The sequence below is a fragment of the Corvus brachyrhynchos genome, unplaced genomic scaffold, assembly GCF_000691975.1.
Source record: "Corvus brachyrhynchos isolate BGI_N302 unplaced genomic scaffold, ASM69197v1 scaffold58, whole genome shotgun sequence".
Classification (NCBI taxonomy): Eukaryota; Metazoa; Chordata; class Aves; order Passeriformes; family Corvidae; genus Corvus; species Corvus brachyrhynchos.
In genome coordinates this window covers 18,771-30,012 of record NW_008239539.1, presented here as the reverse complement: position 1 = coordinate 30,012, position 11,242 = coordinate 18,771, and the positions used below count along the sequence as shown (strand labels likewise).

General features: G+C 46.9%; 1 protein-coding gene across 3 annotated transcripts in view; it reads right to left on the bottom strand.

Moving 5' to 3' along the window:
• The window catches only part of GSG1L (GSG1 like), a 56,593-nt gene extending 49,006 nt beyond the window's left edge, over window positions 1–7,587 (bottom strand). For 2 of the 3 annotated variants that reach the window (XM_017741247.1, XM_017741248.1), the window contains exon 1: window positions 4,732–7,554. In XM_017741247.1, the coding sequence (XP_017596736.1) occupies window positions 4,732–5,032 (301 nt within the window). In that variant the 5' untranslated portion in view covers window positions 5,033–7,554. Of the gene's footprint in view, window positions 1–4,731 lie in introns of all 3 variants that reach the window. The other variant, XR_001864304.1, reaches the window with a different exon arrangement.
• Between the last annotated feature and the right edge of the window lie 3,655 nt (window positions 7,588–11,242).

Genomic DNA, 11,242 nt, shown 5'->3' with positions numbered 1-11,242 from the left:
AACAATTTATAACTAGCAATTTTTACATTCCAGTCATGCGAATAAACCTGCCAGGTTTCAGTCATGCCAATTATATTGTATTTCTCATAATCCAGCAAGAATTCCCAAGTCCTCTTGCTTTTAATTATATACTCACCAGGTGCTTTCCCCCAGTCCCTCTCTGGCCAGCCACCTGTGGTGAATCACTGGGATGTGTGATTATCACAGGGGGCGGGGGACAAAGGTGTTGCAGAACCACTCTGGAGCTGTGAAAGGCTGGGGCAAGTTCTGGTCTTTATATGTCACAGATTTACTCATTTCTGCAGGATAAACCCCTCTCCTTCTCTGGCTCCTCCTCAAGGTGCATTCAATGCCCGCTCTTCTGGCCCATTTTGGCACATCCTTACATCCCATCTAAATTCCACTCTACTCCTTCAGCAGTGCTGAGGAATAGGTGGTACAGAGCACACAAAGAGCTACAGACCCCTTGCCCTCCAAAAAAGTCAATCCAAACCCACAAAACAAGCCATGCATACCCATTCCTGGTGTCCCGATTTCTAGGGAGCATGGTGAGCTCTTGGTTATTGGGACAGTAGTCTTAAAAGGCAACTGGGCACTGCTCTTCCCCTCTGACTGTGGATGTCAATACTGAGCTTGTTTGTTCACTGGCAACTAAAGCAAGGTCTGAGTTCATGGTGTTTTTCTATTAACATCAAAGCAAACACACTGTTGAGCAAAACTGACTGACTTGTTATTGCTTCCCAGCTCTCAAACTCCCCTATTAGGATATGATATGCCACCTTGCCTACTTCATGGGTTAATTTTTTCATGGCATGTGTGTTCCTGAGCCATGGAATCCACCAGCTGGCTCACCACTGCTGCTATCAGTGCACCCCTTGTGTGGTACCTTGTGAGGTGCCCTGTGGTGCCCAAGCACAGACCCTGACTGCGGGTGTGCAACAAGATACATGCTCAAAGTCATGTATAAGAAATTAAATGCTGGTGAGCTTGTCTCTGAGACATCTGGCCATGGTCAAGGAGTTCACAGCCCAGGAGGAGGCCCCAAGTACAGCCTGTGAGGGTAGAACAGGACTCATGGCCAGCACAGTCTGCAGAGCTTTATCTTCATCCCCTTCCAAGGCTGAGTGTGTTGCTCCTACAGAAGACGCCTCCCCCTGTGTGGGATCCAAAGCACTGAACCCACTCTGAAAGGGAGAACCTTGTCCTCCTTCTGGTAGACTGGGATTCAGCACACTTTTGAGTCAGAAACTGTGCTAAATAATTACAGGACTCCCCCACCAATGAAATATAAATGCTCCAGTCCCTCTATTCCCAGAGGGGATTCACAATTACATTTCTCAGGTACTAAATGCTTTTTGAATTCTTGAGCTGTCCTAGACATGCTGGATAAAAATAAACTCTAGATTCACAAATTATTTCAGAAATAATCACAGCATTCAATCTCTGTTAGAGCTGTCAGTGGAAACCAGAAACTGGCACCAAGAGGCAGGCACGCTCCGCTGGGCTCTTCACAAAGTGGATGGCATGCTGCTTGCACCTCAGCCTCTGGAATCTAAATGCACATTGCAGATAAACAGGGGGAAGGAGAAGACACTCAAAAATTTTGTTTCCTTGCTGCCTAAATGTCATTTTAAGGTGTGAGTCCCACCCCCTCCAGCCAAGTGGGAGCCCTGGCATCCTGTTCCCTGCAGCATCAGCCTGCTGGGAGCTGGTCCTGGTGGCACTACAAGATCTGCTGTGTTGCAGCTGCACCAGTGCAGGGAGCAGAAAGTTTTGACAGTGTGGCTGGAGGAGAGAGAAATCAAAAGCCTGGTGGCTGGAGGAAGAATGGGGCTCATAGCTGTGAAAGTTTGGAGGCTCTGGAGAGTTTTGGCAGTACCATGATCACAGAGAGAGTTACTGGCATTCACACGTGCCTGGTGGGATCCAGCACGGAATCACAGAAGACCCTGTGTGGGAAAGGAGCCACAAGGATCATCAAAGTCCAGCTCCTGGCCCTGCACAGACACCCCAACAATCCCACCCTGTCCCTGAGGGTGCTGTGCAGACACTCCTGGAGCTCTGGCAGCCTTGGGGCTGTGACCAGTTCCCTGGGCAGCCTGTTCCAGTGCCCAAACACCCTCTGGGGGAAGAATTTTTTCCCAATATCCAACCTAAACCTTCCCCGATAAAACTTCAGGCCATTCCCTTGGGCCCTGTCACTGGTCACGACAGAAGAGATCAGTGCCTGACCCTCCTCTCCCCCTCACGAGGAAGTTGTAGACTGTGATGAGGTCTCTCCTCATGTTGCCTAAATTCAGACATCAATGAGTCAGGGAGGAATCAGGGATGGGGTGGGAGCTGTGGGAATGGTGCTGACCATGGGCTCTGGCCATATGCTCTGCTGACAAAGTGTGAGGCTGTAAGTGACTGTGGAAGGGACTTTGCCTGGAGCAAGGCTGCTGCAGTCACTTCAGTGTGCTGCTGGTAAAGCTGTAAGAAAGATACTGCTGGCAGCATACAGTGCATTTGAGCTGGGGACTTTGACTAATTTAATACACTACTATTTAACAGAATTAATACAATGCTATTTAATACACACACGACTGTGTGACTTGTGATGCCTGCAGAACTGGGGTCAGTAGGTGTGCTGAGGATGGTGGGATGAGCCTCTGGGATGGATTCCCCACAGATATACTGAATGGGGGCTGTATGTGTGAGCACAGTCCCTGTGCTGTTGAGTTGGGGCTGGCTGGTGCCTCGCTGCCCTGCGGCTCAGATGAAATGATCATCAGTCGGGCTGCAAAAGGCCATGGCAACACTCTGACAGTCTGGTAATACAAACCCATCAGTCTGAGTGAAGAGCTGTCGAGTATTTTATGTTGGCACTATTAGGGACAAATTTAGACCCGTGTCCATTACATTGTTCCCGTCCTTACCAGAAGAAGACATGGTAAATCTGAAAGAGGCAGCTCTCGGTCTAAGCCAGAATATCCCTGTACCTGCTTGGGTTATTTCCAAAGGTTGGTCACTCCTAGTCTGCTAACTGAAGAATACTTCCCCCCAGGTTAGTGTTTCAAATGAGGAAACACTCATAGAGCTGCTGTGGGCGTGTGGGGAGGGAGAAGCAACCCCCTTCTCTCTTGCTTTCACCAGAACTTTTTAAAGCTCGCTTCCAACTCTCTCCTGAAATCACCCACTACAGCACAGCTTTGTTTACCCGGTACAGAATAGATCACTGTGTTTCTCTTCTCCCACAGATAACTCACTTTTCTGAGTGGGCTAGAGTCACACAGTTACAACTTATCTCACACATAAATCTTGACTTGGAAAGATTTCAATATCTGCCAGAAATATGGGCATCCTTGATTGTGCCAACCCCAGCTAAGATGCTCAGAGAGTCTTAGGCTGATCACTCAGGCTGCTGTGGCCTAAGTTGATTCCCAAATCAGTAAGACAAATAATCTTCTTTTCTGTGTTTTTCTTTCTAACATCAAGAGTGTTGCTTTGGTGATCTCATTTCAGCCTGGAGCTGTTGCAGTCCCAAGGTTGGAGTTCATGAACTTTCCTTTTTTTAACATTAAATTGAGTTTTAATGAGCAGCTAATTCTGCAAGTACTCTCCTCAAAAACACCAGGGAGAATGCACAAGCCCTTGGGATGAAACAGGCTGAGAGGTTTCCCAGGTTTGCCCCAATTAATAGTACATTCTCAGAGAGAATTCTACCATGATCCCACAAACTTCCCATTACCAGAGGGGCTGTGCTCTCAGAGACACAGCACATCCATGGTTAACTGTTCCTCTCTCCCAGCAGTGAAGGACCAACTCCCCAGTCTGCTCCTTGGGCAGTGGCAGGATGGGATGGGAGCAGCCCAGAGAGGAACAAATATCCACAATCCATCATCTCATACTGTGTCACATTTTAAACTTTATTTTTCCGTCACATAATCTAGAAAAGGGCTCTTTCAAAAGCAGAGTGTGGATGTTAGCTCTAGCAGACAGCTCTGGGAGTAGGGACTGTCAGTTTTCATCTGCTGAGACTTAAACTGGTCCCAAGGCAGCTGCCTGCCACCCACCCTCCAGTGTGTTATTTCTTGCGAAGTGCCAGGCTACAGCAGAGGAAATGAATGCCCCGATAAACTGGAGAGATGTCTTTTTGAGTGGTTCCCAGCAAGTAAATGGCTGAGCAGGGAACAGAAGAGAGCTTTCTTGTGCCCAGTTGTACCCTTTAACTGCATTTCTCTATTCGATGAACATACACTCCAGGAAGGGCTCGCGGGTGGTCATTTACTTCAGGGATAGCCGAAAAGAGGCAGGCTGGGCTACAGCTGGTAAAAATTGTGACCTTTGTGCTCCCCCTGCCATTCAGACCATTGTCCTGGGGACAATTGCCGTCAGATGTCAGAACCTCCTTAACAACTACGGCCGCTGCCTTCCGAGCGCTCCAAGGAGCAGCTGGCGGGGAAGCGCTGCCCAGTCTGTGGCTGCAGTGCCCGGGAGGGTGGCACACGCTGCTGCTCAGGGGCTCAGCTGGCTGGAGAGCTCAGACCCTGCAGCAGCCAGCAGGTAAACAAGCAAATCCCTGCTCTCGCAGGAAACAGGTTGCTTTTCAACAAAGAACTGTTAAAATCCTGCCTCTCTCCGCAGGGCGAATCTGCTCTAAGATACAGCCCAGAACGGCTTGCCCGTTGCTTATCACACTGAGGCAAACACAAAGCGACACAGGCTGGAAGGAAGTTGTTTTATACTTACCAGCAGCATTGATATTTTCCTCACAGGAGTACCAGATCCCAGTGTGGAAATACCTGAAAAGGAAGCGGTCATCTCCCGTCTCCCAGCTGTAATGAACCACATTCTGGTTCGTCTCATTTGCAGTCTCATTCCCGCCGTAATTGAGGCAGTTTGTCTTCTTCTCTTTCCCACAGCTCGGCTTGGGGACCCTCTGTGTGCCCTCACACCAGTGGGTCGTGATAAAAGCTGTTGTAGAGAAGAGGAGAGCCATCAGATTCAGACTCACTGCTAGCAGGGCTCTGCATCTTCGATTTGTCTTCATGGTAAATCCGCCCTCCCTCCCCCTCCTGCTGAGAGAAGAAGTCAAAGGGGTTTGTTTTATTTGGGAGGGGGGGAGGTTTCAAAGCTTCTCACGATTCAGAATCCAGTTGTCCAGGCATCAAAACTCTCAGCTTCTTCCAATCTGCTGCTGAAGCGGTGAAGGAAGCTCTGCATCCAGACTCCCATTCTTCCCCTTCACTTGAAACCCTGCCTTTGTACGTTAAAGGAGCAGCTGCCGGCGCGGCAGCGGGGCCGATCTCTCGCAGCCGCGGAGCTTCAGCGCGCTGAGGGGACCGGAGCGGCTCTGCCTCCCGAGGAGCACCAGAGGCGAGTGAACATCTGCTCGGCTACCACACATCATCCTCCCGAGGGGCTCCGCAGCCTCCTCCGCTGGGAGACACCTGCAGGCTGCCAGGCTCGCTGTCCCCTGCTCCCGTAGGATGGGCAGGAGCGGCTCAGCGTGCGGCAGGAGGAGGCAGGGACAGCTGCCACCCGCTGCCACCGTCCCCGGCACCGCTCGGAGCCCACTGCAGCACGCCGGGCTGGGGGGAGGCGTCACGGCTCAGTCCCGAAAAGAATTATTATTATTTTTATTATGTGGAGCTGTGAAAGGCATTTTTCATGTACCACAGGGTAGAGATTCGTCCAGGAGGAGGAGGGATGGAGTGGTACTTTAGCATTTCTGCTCTGAGCTAGAGAGTAGTAAATCCAGGGGCTGATTCTGGTTTTGGCATGATGGTGTAAATCTCTTTCTTCAGAGGCTTGCTCTGGCAGCCCCAGAGGAATTTGGGTTTGAAAGTGTGTGATGTGTGAAACCCACATCTTTCATAACACCAAGTGGAGCCCCTTTCCCAGGCTTTTATTCCCGGACACAGTGCTTGCAGATGTTTTGGTTGAAGTGGGTCTGGAGGAAATTTTCTTGTTTGTAGACAGAACTAATTAGAGCAAACCCTGGGCTTTACTCACCAGATGGCAATGCTGAGAGCAGAGAACACTTAATACTTAATACCCCATTTCCAAAGAGAATTGTATTGCCCTCACAATGTTCAGCTGGCTCACAGAGTTTCCGACCCCTTTGCACATTGCTCACAGCTCTCTGGTGAGCACTGAGCGCCATGAGGAGCAGGGCACCTGATGGTGGTGGAGGTAGAACCCATGAGCCCCTGTGTCCAGCACTGAGGTTGGCCACACTTGTCACACAGTCGTTCTGTTCCTTGGTAGATGAAGGCAATTTTCTGTGGTGAAGAAGCTCTCTGTGCCTTCTGAGTCTTGTTTCCTTCCAGCCTAGTTTAGACATCCTGCAAAGGCCGTGGGGATGCTGGTGGCCTCTCAGAGCAGTCCAGCAGTGGGTTTCCAGCAAGCCCTGGGAATATCCGTGCAGCCAAGCAGGCTCATACTGGCAGTGCTCATGGAGCCCACAGGCAATGCTTGTGCTGTGCTTTGCTGCCTGCAGACGTGACATGTGGGGGTAGTTTCTCCAGCTCCTTGAAGAAGTCCAGGAAGAATGAGGTGAAGTTTCTCCTTGAGGCTTCCAGGACCTGTTCCTGCCTTCCTGATGCCCCCCCCACAGGACTTGCTATGGCTCTTTTTGGTGCCTGTCCTGAATGTCTGAGCCCAGCTTTAGTGAGATTTCCCACTATTTCTACACTCACTTGGCTTTGGTCATTTTTTGTTATAAAAAAACCAGAAAGTTAACAAAAAACTTTTGTGAGAAAACTCACAGGGCTCTGTGAGAACAATTGTGATGGCAGCTCTGCAGGTTTGGTGAAACAACTTTGCACTGCAGATCCTTCCCTACCCAAGAGCCTTCGCCTTGCCTACCCCTGCCTGTGCCTGCTGAGTGCCACCTCCTCAGTGCCAGGTTTTCCCCCTGTGGTCTGCACTAGCAGCGTGCCTCTCCTTGTCCTGTTGGAATTGCACAGCACTTCTCCCTGTTCCAGCCCTTTCAGCATTACATCTTGCAGGCAGATAATCAGCATGCCTTCCTTGGTTTTAATTGCCTGCAAGAAATAGAGGTGATAGCTATTCAGGGGACCACAGAATTATTACTCCAATTATTTTTATGTTGCAGGACATTTACTCAGTAATGTGTTTGTGGCACTGCTGTGTTTCTCAGGGTTATCCACTTGCTAAGAGGAATAAACAAAGCACTTGAAACTTTGACAAAAAGCCTTCACAAGAAAGCTGATGTTGTTCTTCAGGACTGTCTTTCAAGTGGCTGCCAGCATCTGAATCATCACACTTCTCCAAGTGTGAATACAGGTCTTTACAGCTCTTTTCTTACAAATTTTCTCTACCTATTGCCCTGTGGATTGTGTTTTCTGGCCTGCAGCACCAATGCCTGCACACTCTGTTTCTCTGTGTGCCTATCTCCCTGAGGGGTGGGCATCCAAGACTTTTGTTATCTGGGATAATTTTGTCCTAAATACTTCTTACATTTTGTTTTTACTCCTAATCCTAATAGATATTTCTATTTCTGTTCCTCCTTATCTTCTTCATTCTTGTTTTCCAGGCTGGCAGAGCTGTTGAGAACAGACATGGTGACAGTAAATTAAAAGAAAAAAGGCAAAGTAAAGCAGGAGTTTGATTTCTTTTGTGCTAGAGAGCTTTTAGAATTTTAAGCATTTAAAAATACTGAGCACAAAGTAAAGTATGCTCAGTCAGAGAATTTTAAAATATAAATAATTTTCTTTTTCCCTAAAAGAAACCAGGTTTTTTTTCATTGTTAGACTCCTCTGGCTGCATAAATTGGGATTACTTGAAAAGAAGGAAACTGCTCTGTGCTATACTCATGCTGTAATACTCCAATGACTTCTCTTTATATAATCTCTGTTTACCAGATTTGTTGTGTATAAAAATGGAAAGATCATACATATGTTGCAGAAGTCAGTTCAGATGCCTGGATTTAATAGTATTTATGTGGTATTATCTTTAATGATAACGTAGAAGGGTTTGAATGCTATAGAAGAGTAGTTTTCAGGCTGTAGCTACAAGAATCTTTAAAAACCTTTTTGCAGCAATAACTTTTCTCTGATGTTGTGAGAAAAACTACCTTCATAGGTTATAGGTAACCCCTTTTCCTTTAGCATTTCTTAGAGGATCAGTGCGAATTGTTATTACTCGGTATTTACTTGTGTACAAAAAGAATTTGACCCGGAGGATTTAAAGTAATGATAGCTTTTGCAAAAGGAATCTTTCAATCAGGCTCTGTTTTTCACTAGTGGAAAACAGAGGCACCATTCACTAAAATGATAGGAAGTCCTACTTTTTGATCCTCTGGTACTGATGGGGACACGGTCAGCTCAGTCTGGGTGTTTATTTGGAACCAGCAGCATCAAACACGTGGGGTTATATGCTAGATTTAAATCAACAGTTTAAACCCCTGTAGCTTTTATTTAAATTCTCATTTCTTACAGTTCTGTCCTCCCAGGCTTCCTCGTGTGTTTATTTTGTCCTTTTCAGCTGTCACTGGACTGGACTTCCCAGCTTCTCCTGCCACTTTGGACTAGACCCCTCCTGGCAGCTTCTCTTCGCTTTTCCTCAGCACCACAGAGCCACAGAATTCACTTGCTTAATTCATTTGTTGTGCAAATGGCTCAAAATGTCCTTTTCTGGTTGGAATTTTCCTCCCTTGACATGGACCTCTGCATAGCTCATCTTTCTCTTGTTCTCTTGCCATGGTAAACATGAATTATTTGTGTGCCCCCAGTGTACCTCCCCTGTCTCTGCTCTGTCCAGCAAAATGGGAAGTTTCTCCTTACCTCAGTTCACTTAACAGCTTTTATTTTTCTATTTGGAGAAGAGGGCTGGGATGGAAATACTCTCCATATTTCCCCCAGATTGTGTTACTCACCTGGGAGTAGTTTGTGTTCTCTCCACTCCAGACTCAGGCTCCCTTTTGCCGTTTTCACCCCAGTTTTTATCTTTTTCTCAGAGCTCTGACCCAAAGCAGTTTGTGCTCAGCAGTGATGTTTGGCACTCTGAGCACACAGGCTGGGCCTTACAGTCCTGTTCATCTAAGAGATGCTGCCAAGGGACAGCCCTGATTTTCTTACAGAAATTAAGCCCTCAGCAAAGGGGCAGACCCCTGGGGTCCATGTCAAGGTGGCCTGAATATTGATGCCACAGGAAATCTTGGTCTTCTGTTTAACTTGTGACTTGGAGTGTGTCTTTCATCTACTTTGCTTATGGGCATTTAGGCAAGGACAAGAAGACTGCTCAGGAAATTCTCCCTGTTCCTGAACTAACCAGGCAAAAAATGGTTTCTGACAGTACTGTAGAAAAGACCTTTAGTAATCTTGACAGAAATGAAAGTGGTAAAATAAACTGTTGCTTCACCCATGAAAATTTCCTTGGTCCAGTGTCACTGGGCAGTAGACAAGACATCCCTGAGTGCCCTCTCCAGAGGAGCTGCTCTGGATGTTGTGATCAGTTGTCAGCATTGCTCATCCTGGCTGGGACAGAGGGGCTGTGCCACTCAGAGACTACAGGCACCTCCTGCAACGAGCAGGGTCCCTGCAGCCCCCGGCTGTCCCAAACAGCATCAGACTAATCATCCAGCACTGCTCTTTGTGTAAAAACTGGGTGCGACTGGGATGCCAGCAGATTTGTACTTATCTGCTATCTGCATTTAATTCTTCCAGCAGCTGGTGGAGAGGAAGGGAGATGAAAAGAAGTGACAGGTCTGAGTCATGTCTTGATTCGTGTCTGGGAGAGCTGACTGGCTAAGTTGCCTGAAGAGGCAGTCCAAAAGGTCAGGGCTGAACAAGCAAGATATTCCCAAGGCAATTCCCAACGAGCTATTTACATGTGTCCACCTATGGTGGGAGTGAATTAGGTGTAATGCTATCCTACTTTTGATCCTGAATTAAAATTTTTTCTGTCTTAGAGTCACAAGAATTATTTCCTCACAATTGACAGTTGGATTGGATTAAGATGAAAGTTTAATTATGATTTAGTACTCTTTGTTAAGGCTAACTTTGATATGTCTAAGTTGTTACAAGAAGCTACAGGCACACTTAAGAAGAAGTCAAAAAGCAGAACCCACTTCTTTCTTTATTGCTGCAATTAAAGAAGCATTCTTGCACATCAAAGCCTTAATGGCAGCTTGTGAGTCTTTCCATATTCCTGGACACCGTGGCCTGGCATAAAAGCAGCCCCAGAGCAAAAGCGGCCACAACAAACAGAGCAGTGCTGAGAAACGTCAAAGGGTTCATTACCCAAACACGCTCTTTTATAACCCAGGCATCTGATTTCCATATTCATATAAAGTTATATATTGTCATATCCCACTGTGCTTTTGGAAGTGCCTGATCCACTAACTACAGATGAATTAATTTATATTACTTCCTTGTTGTGTTTTTTAAGACATTTTTTTCCCTTCTCTTATCAATATATTTTTAGGGACAGAAGTTAGAACATTTAAATGTCTGTAGTTTTCAGTTTCTGCCTGGCAAAGGAGTAAACTGTGTGCATGTGGTATCATTTATATGAAGAATAATGTTGCTTATTTGTATGTCCATGTATTTTTTCCCCATAATTAGGATTCATCCATATGTCCAGGCATTTTAAGTGGTAGATTATGATTTGCAGTGGGATTTTAGTTCACAAAGGAGTGATCAGGGAGATATTTATGAGCAAGCTCTGTACCTGGAGGTTCATGTTTCTGTATATTCTCTGCAGAAATTGGACCCTGTGCAAAATGCACTTGCGAAAATGAACTTTACCAGAGCAGAGTAGGAGAGGCTGCTTATGTGCAGGGGTGGCTTTTTGATGGGGCCATGCAGACCTGCAGAAAATGAGTGCACATTGTGTCACTGGGGGTGCACTCCAAGCCAGGGGATCAAGGGCCCTTGGGATGTGCCCATGATCACATCAGGGTAGTGATGCTGAAGGTGAGGGCAAGGTTTGGTTGCCACAGGAAGACAGGATGGTCAGGTTGGCTCTGGAAGCTGAACGTAACAGGACATTGCATTTGGTCTACAGTGAGAGAGAAGTTATAGAACACAACAAATTTATACATGCAGCCAGCAGGTTTGAAACATTTCAGGACCAAACCTCAGTTTGGGCAGAAATCTCTCCCCCAGGAGTAGAGCAGAAGACAAAGCAACCAAACTAGACATCAAGAGATCGATACTAAAAGCAAAACATAGTGGCAAAGATGTCTCTCCAGAGCAAAGCCAGGTAATTGCATAACTGTTCCAAGGGAAAG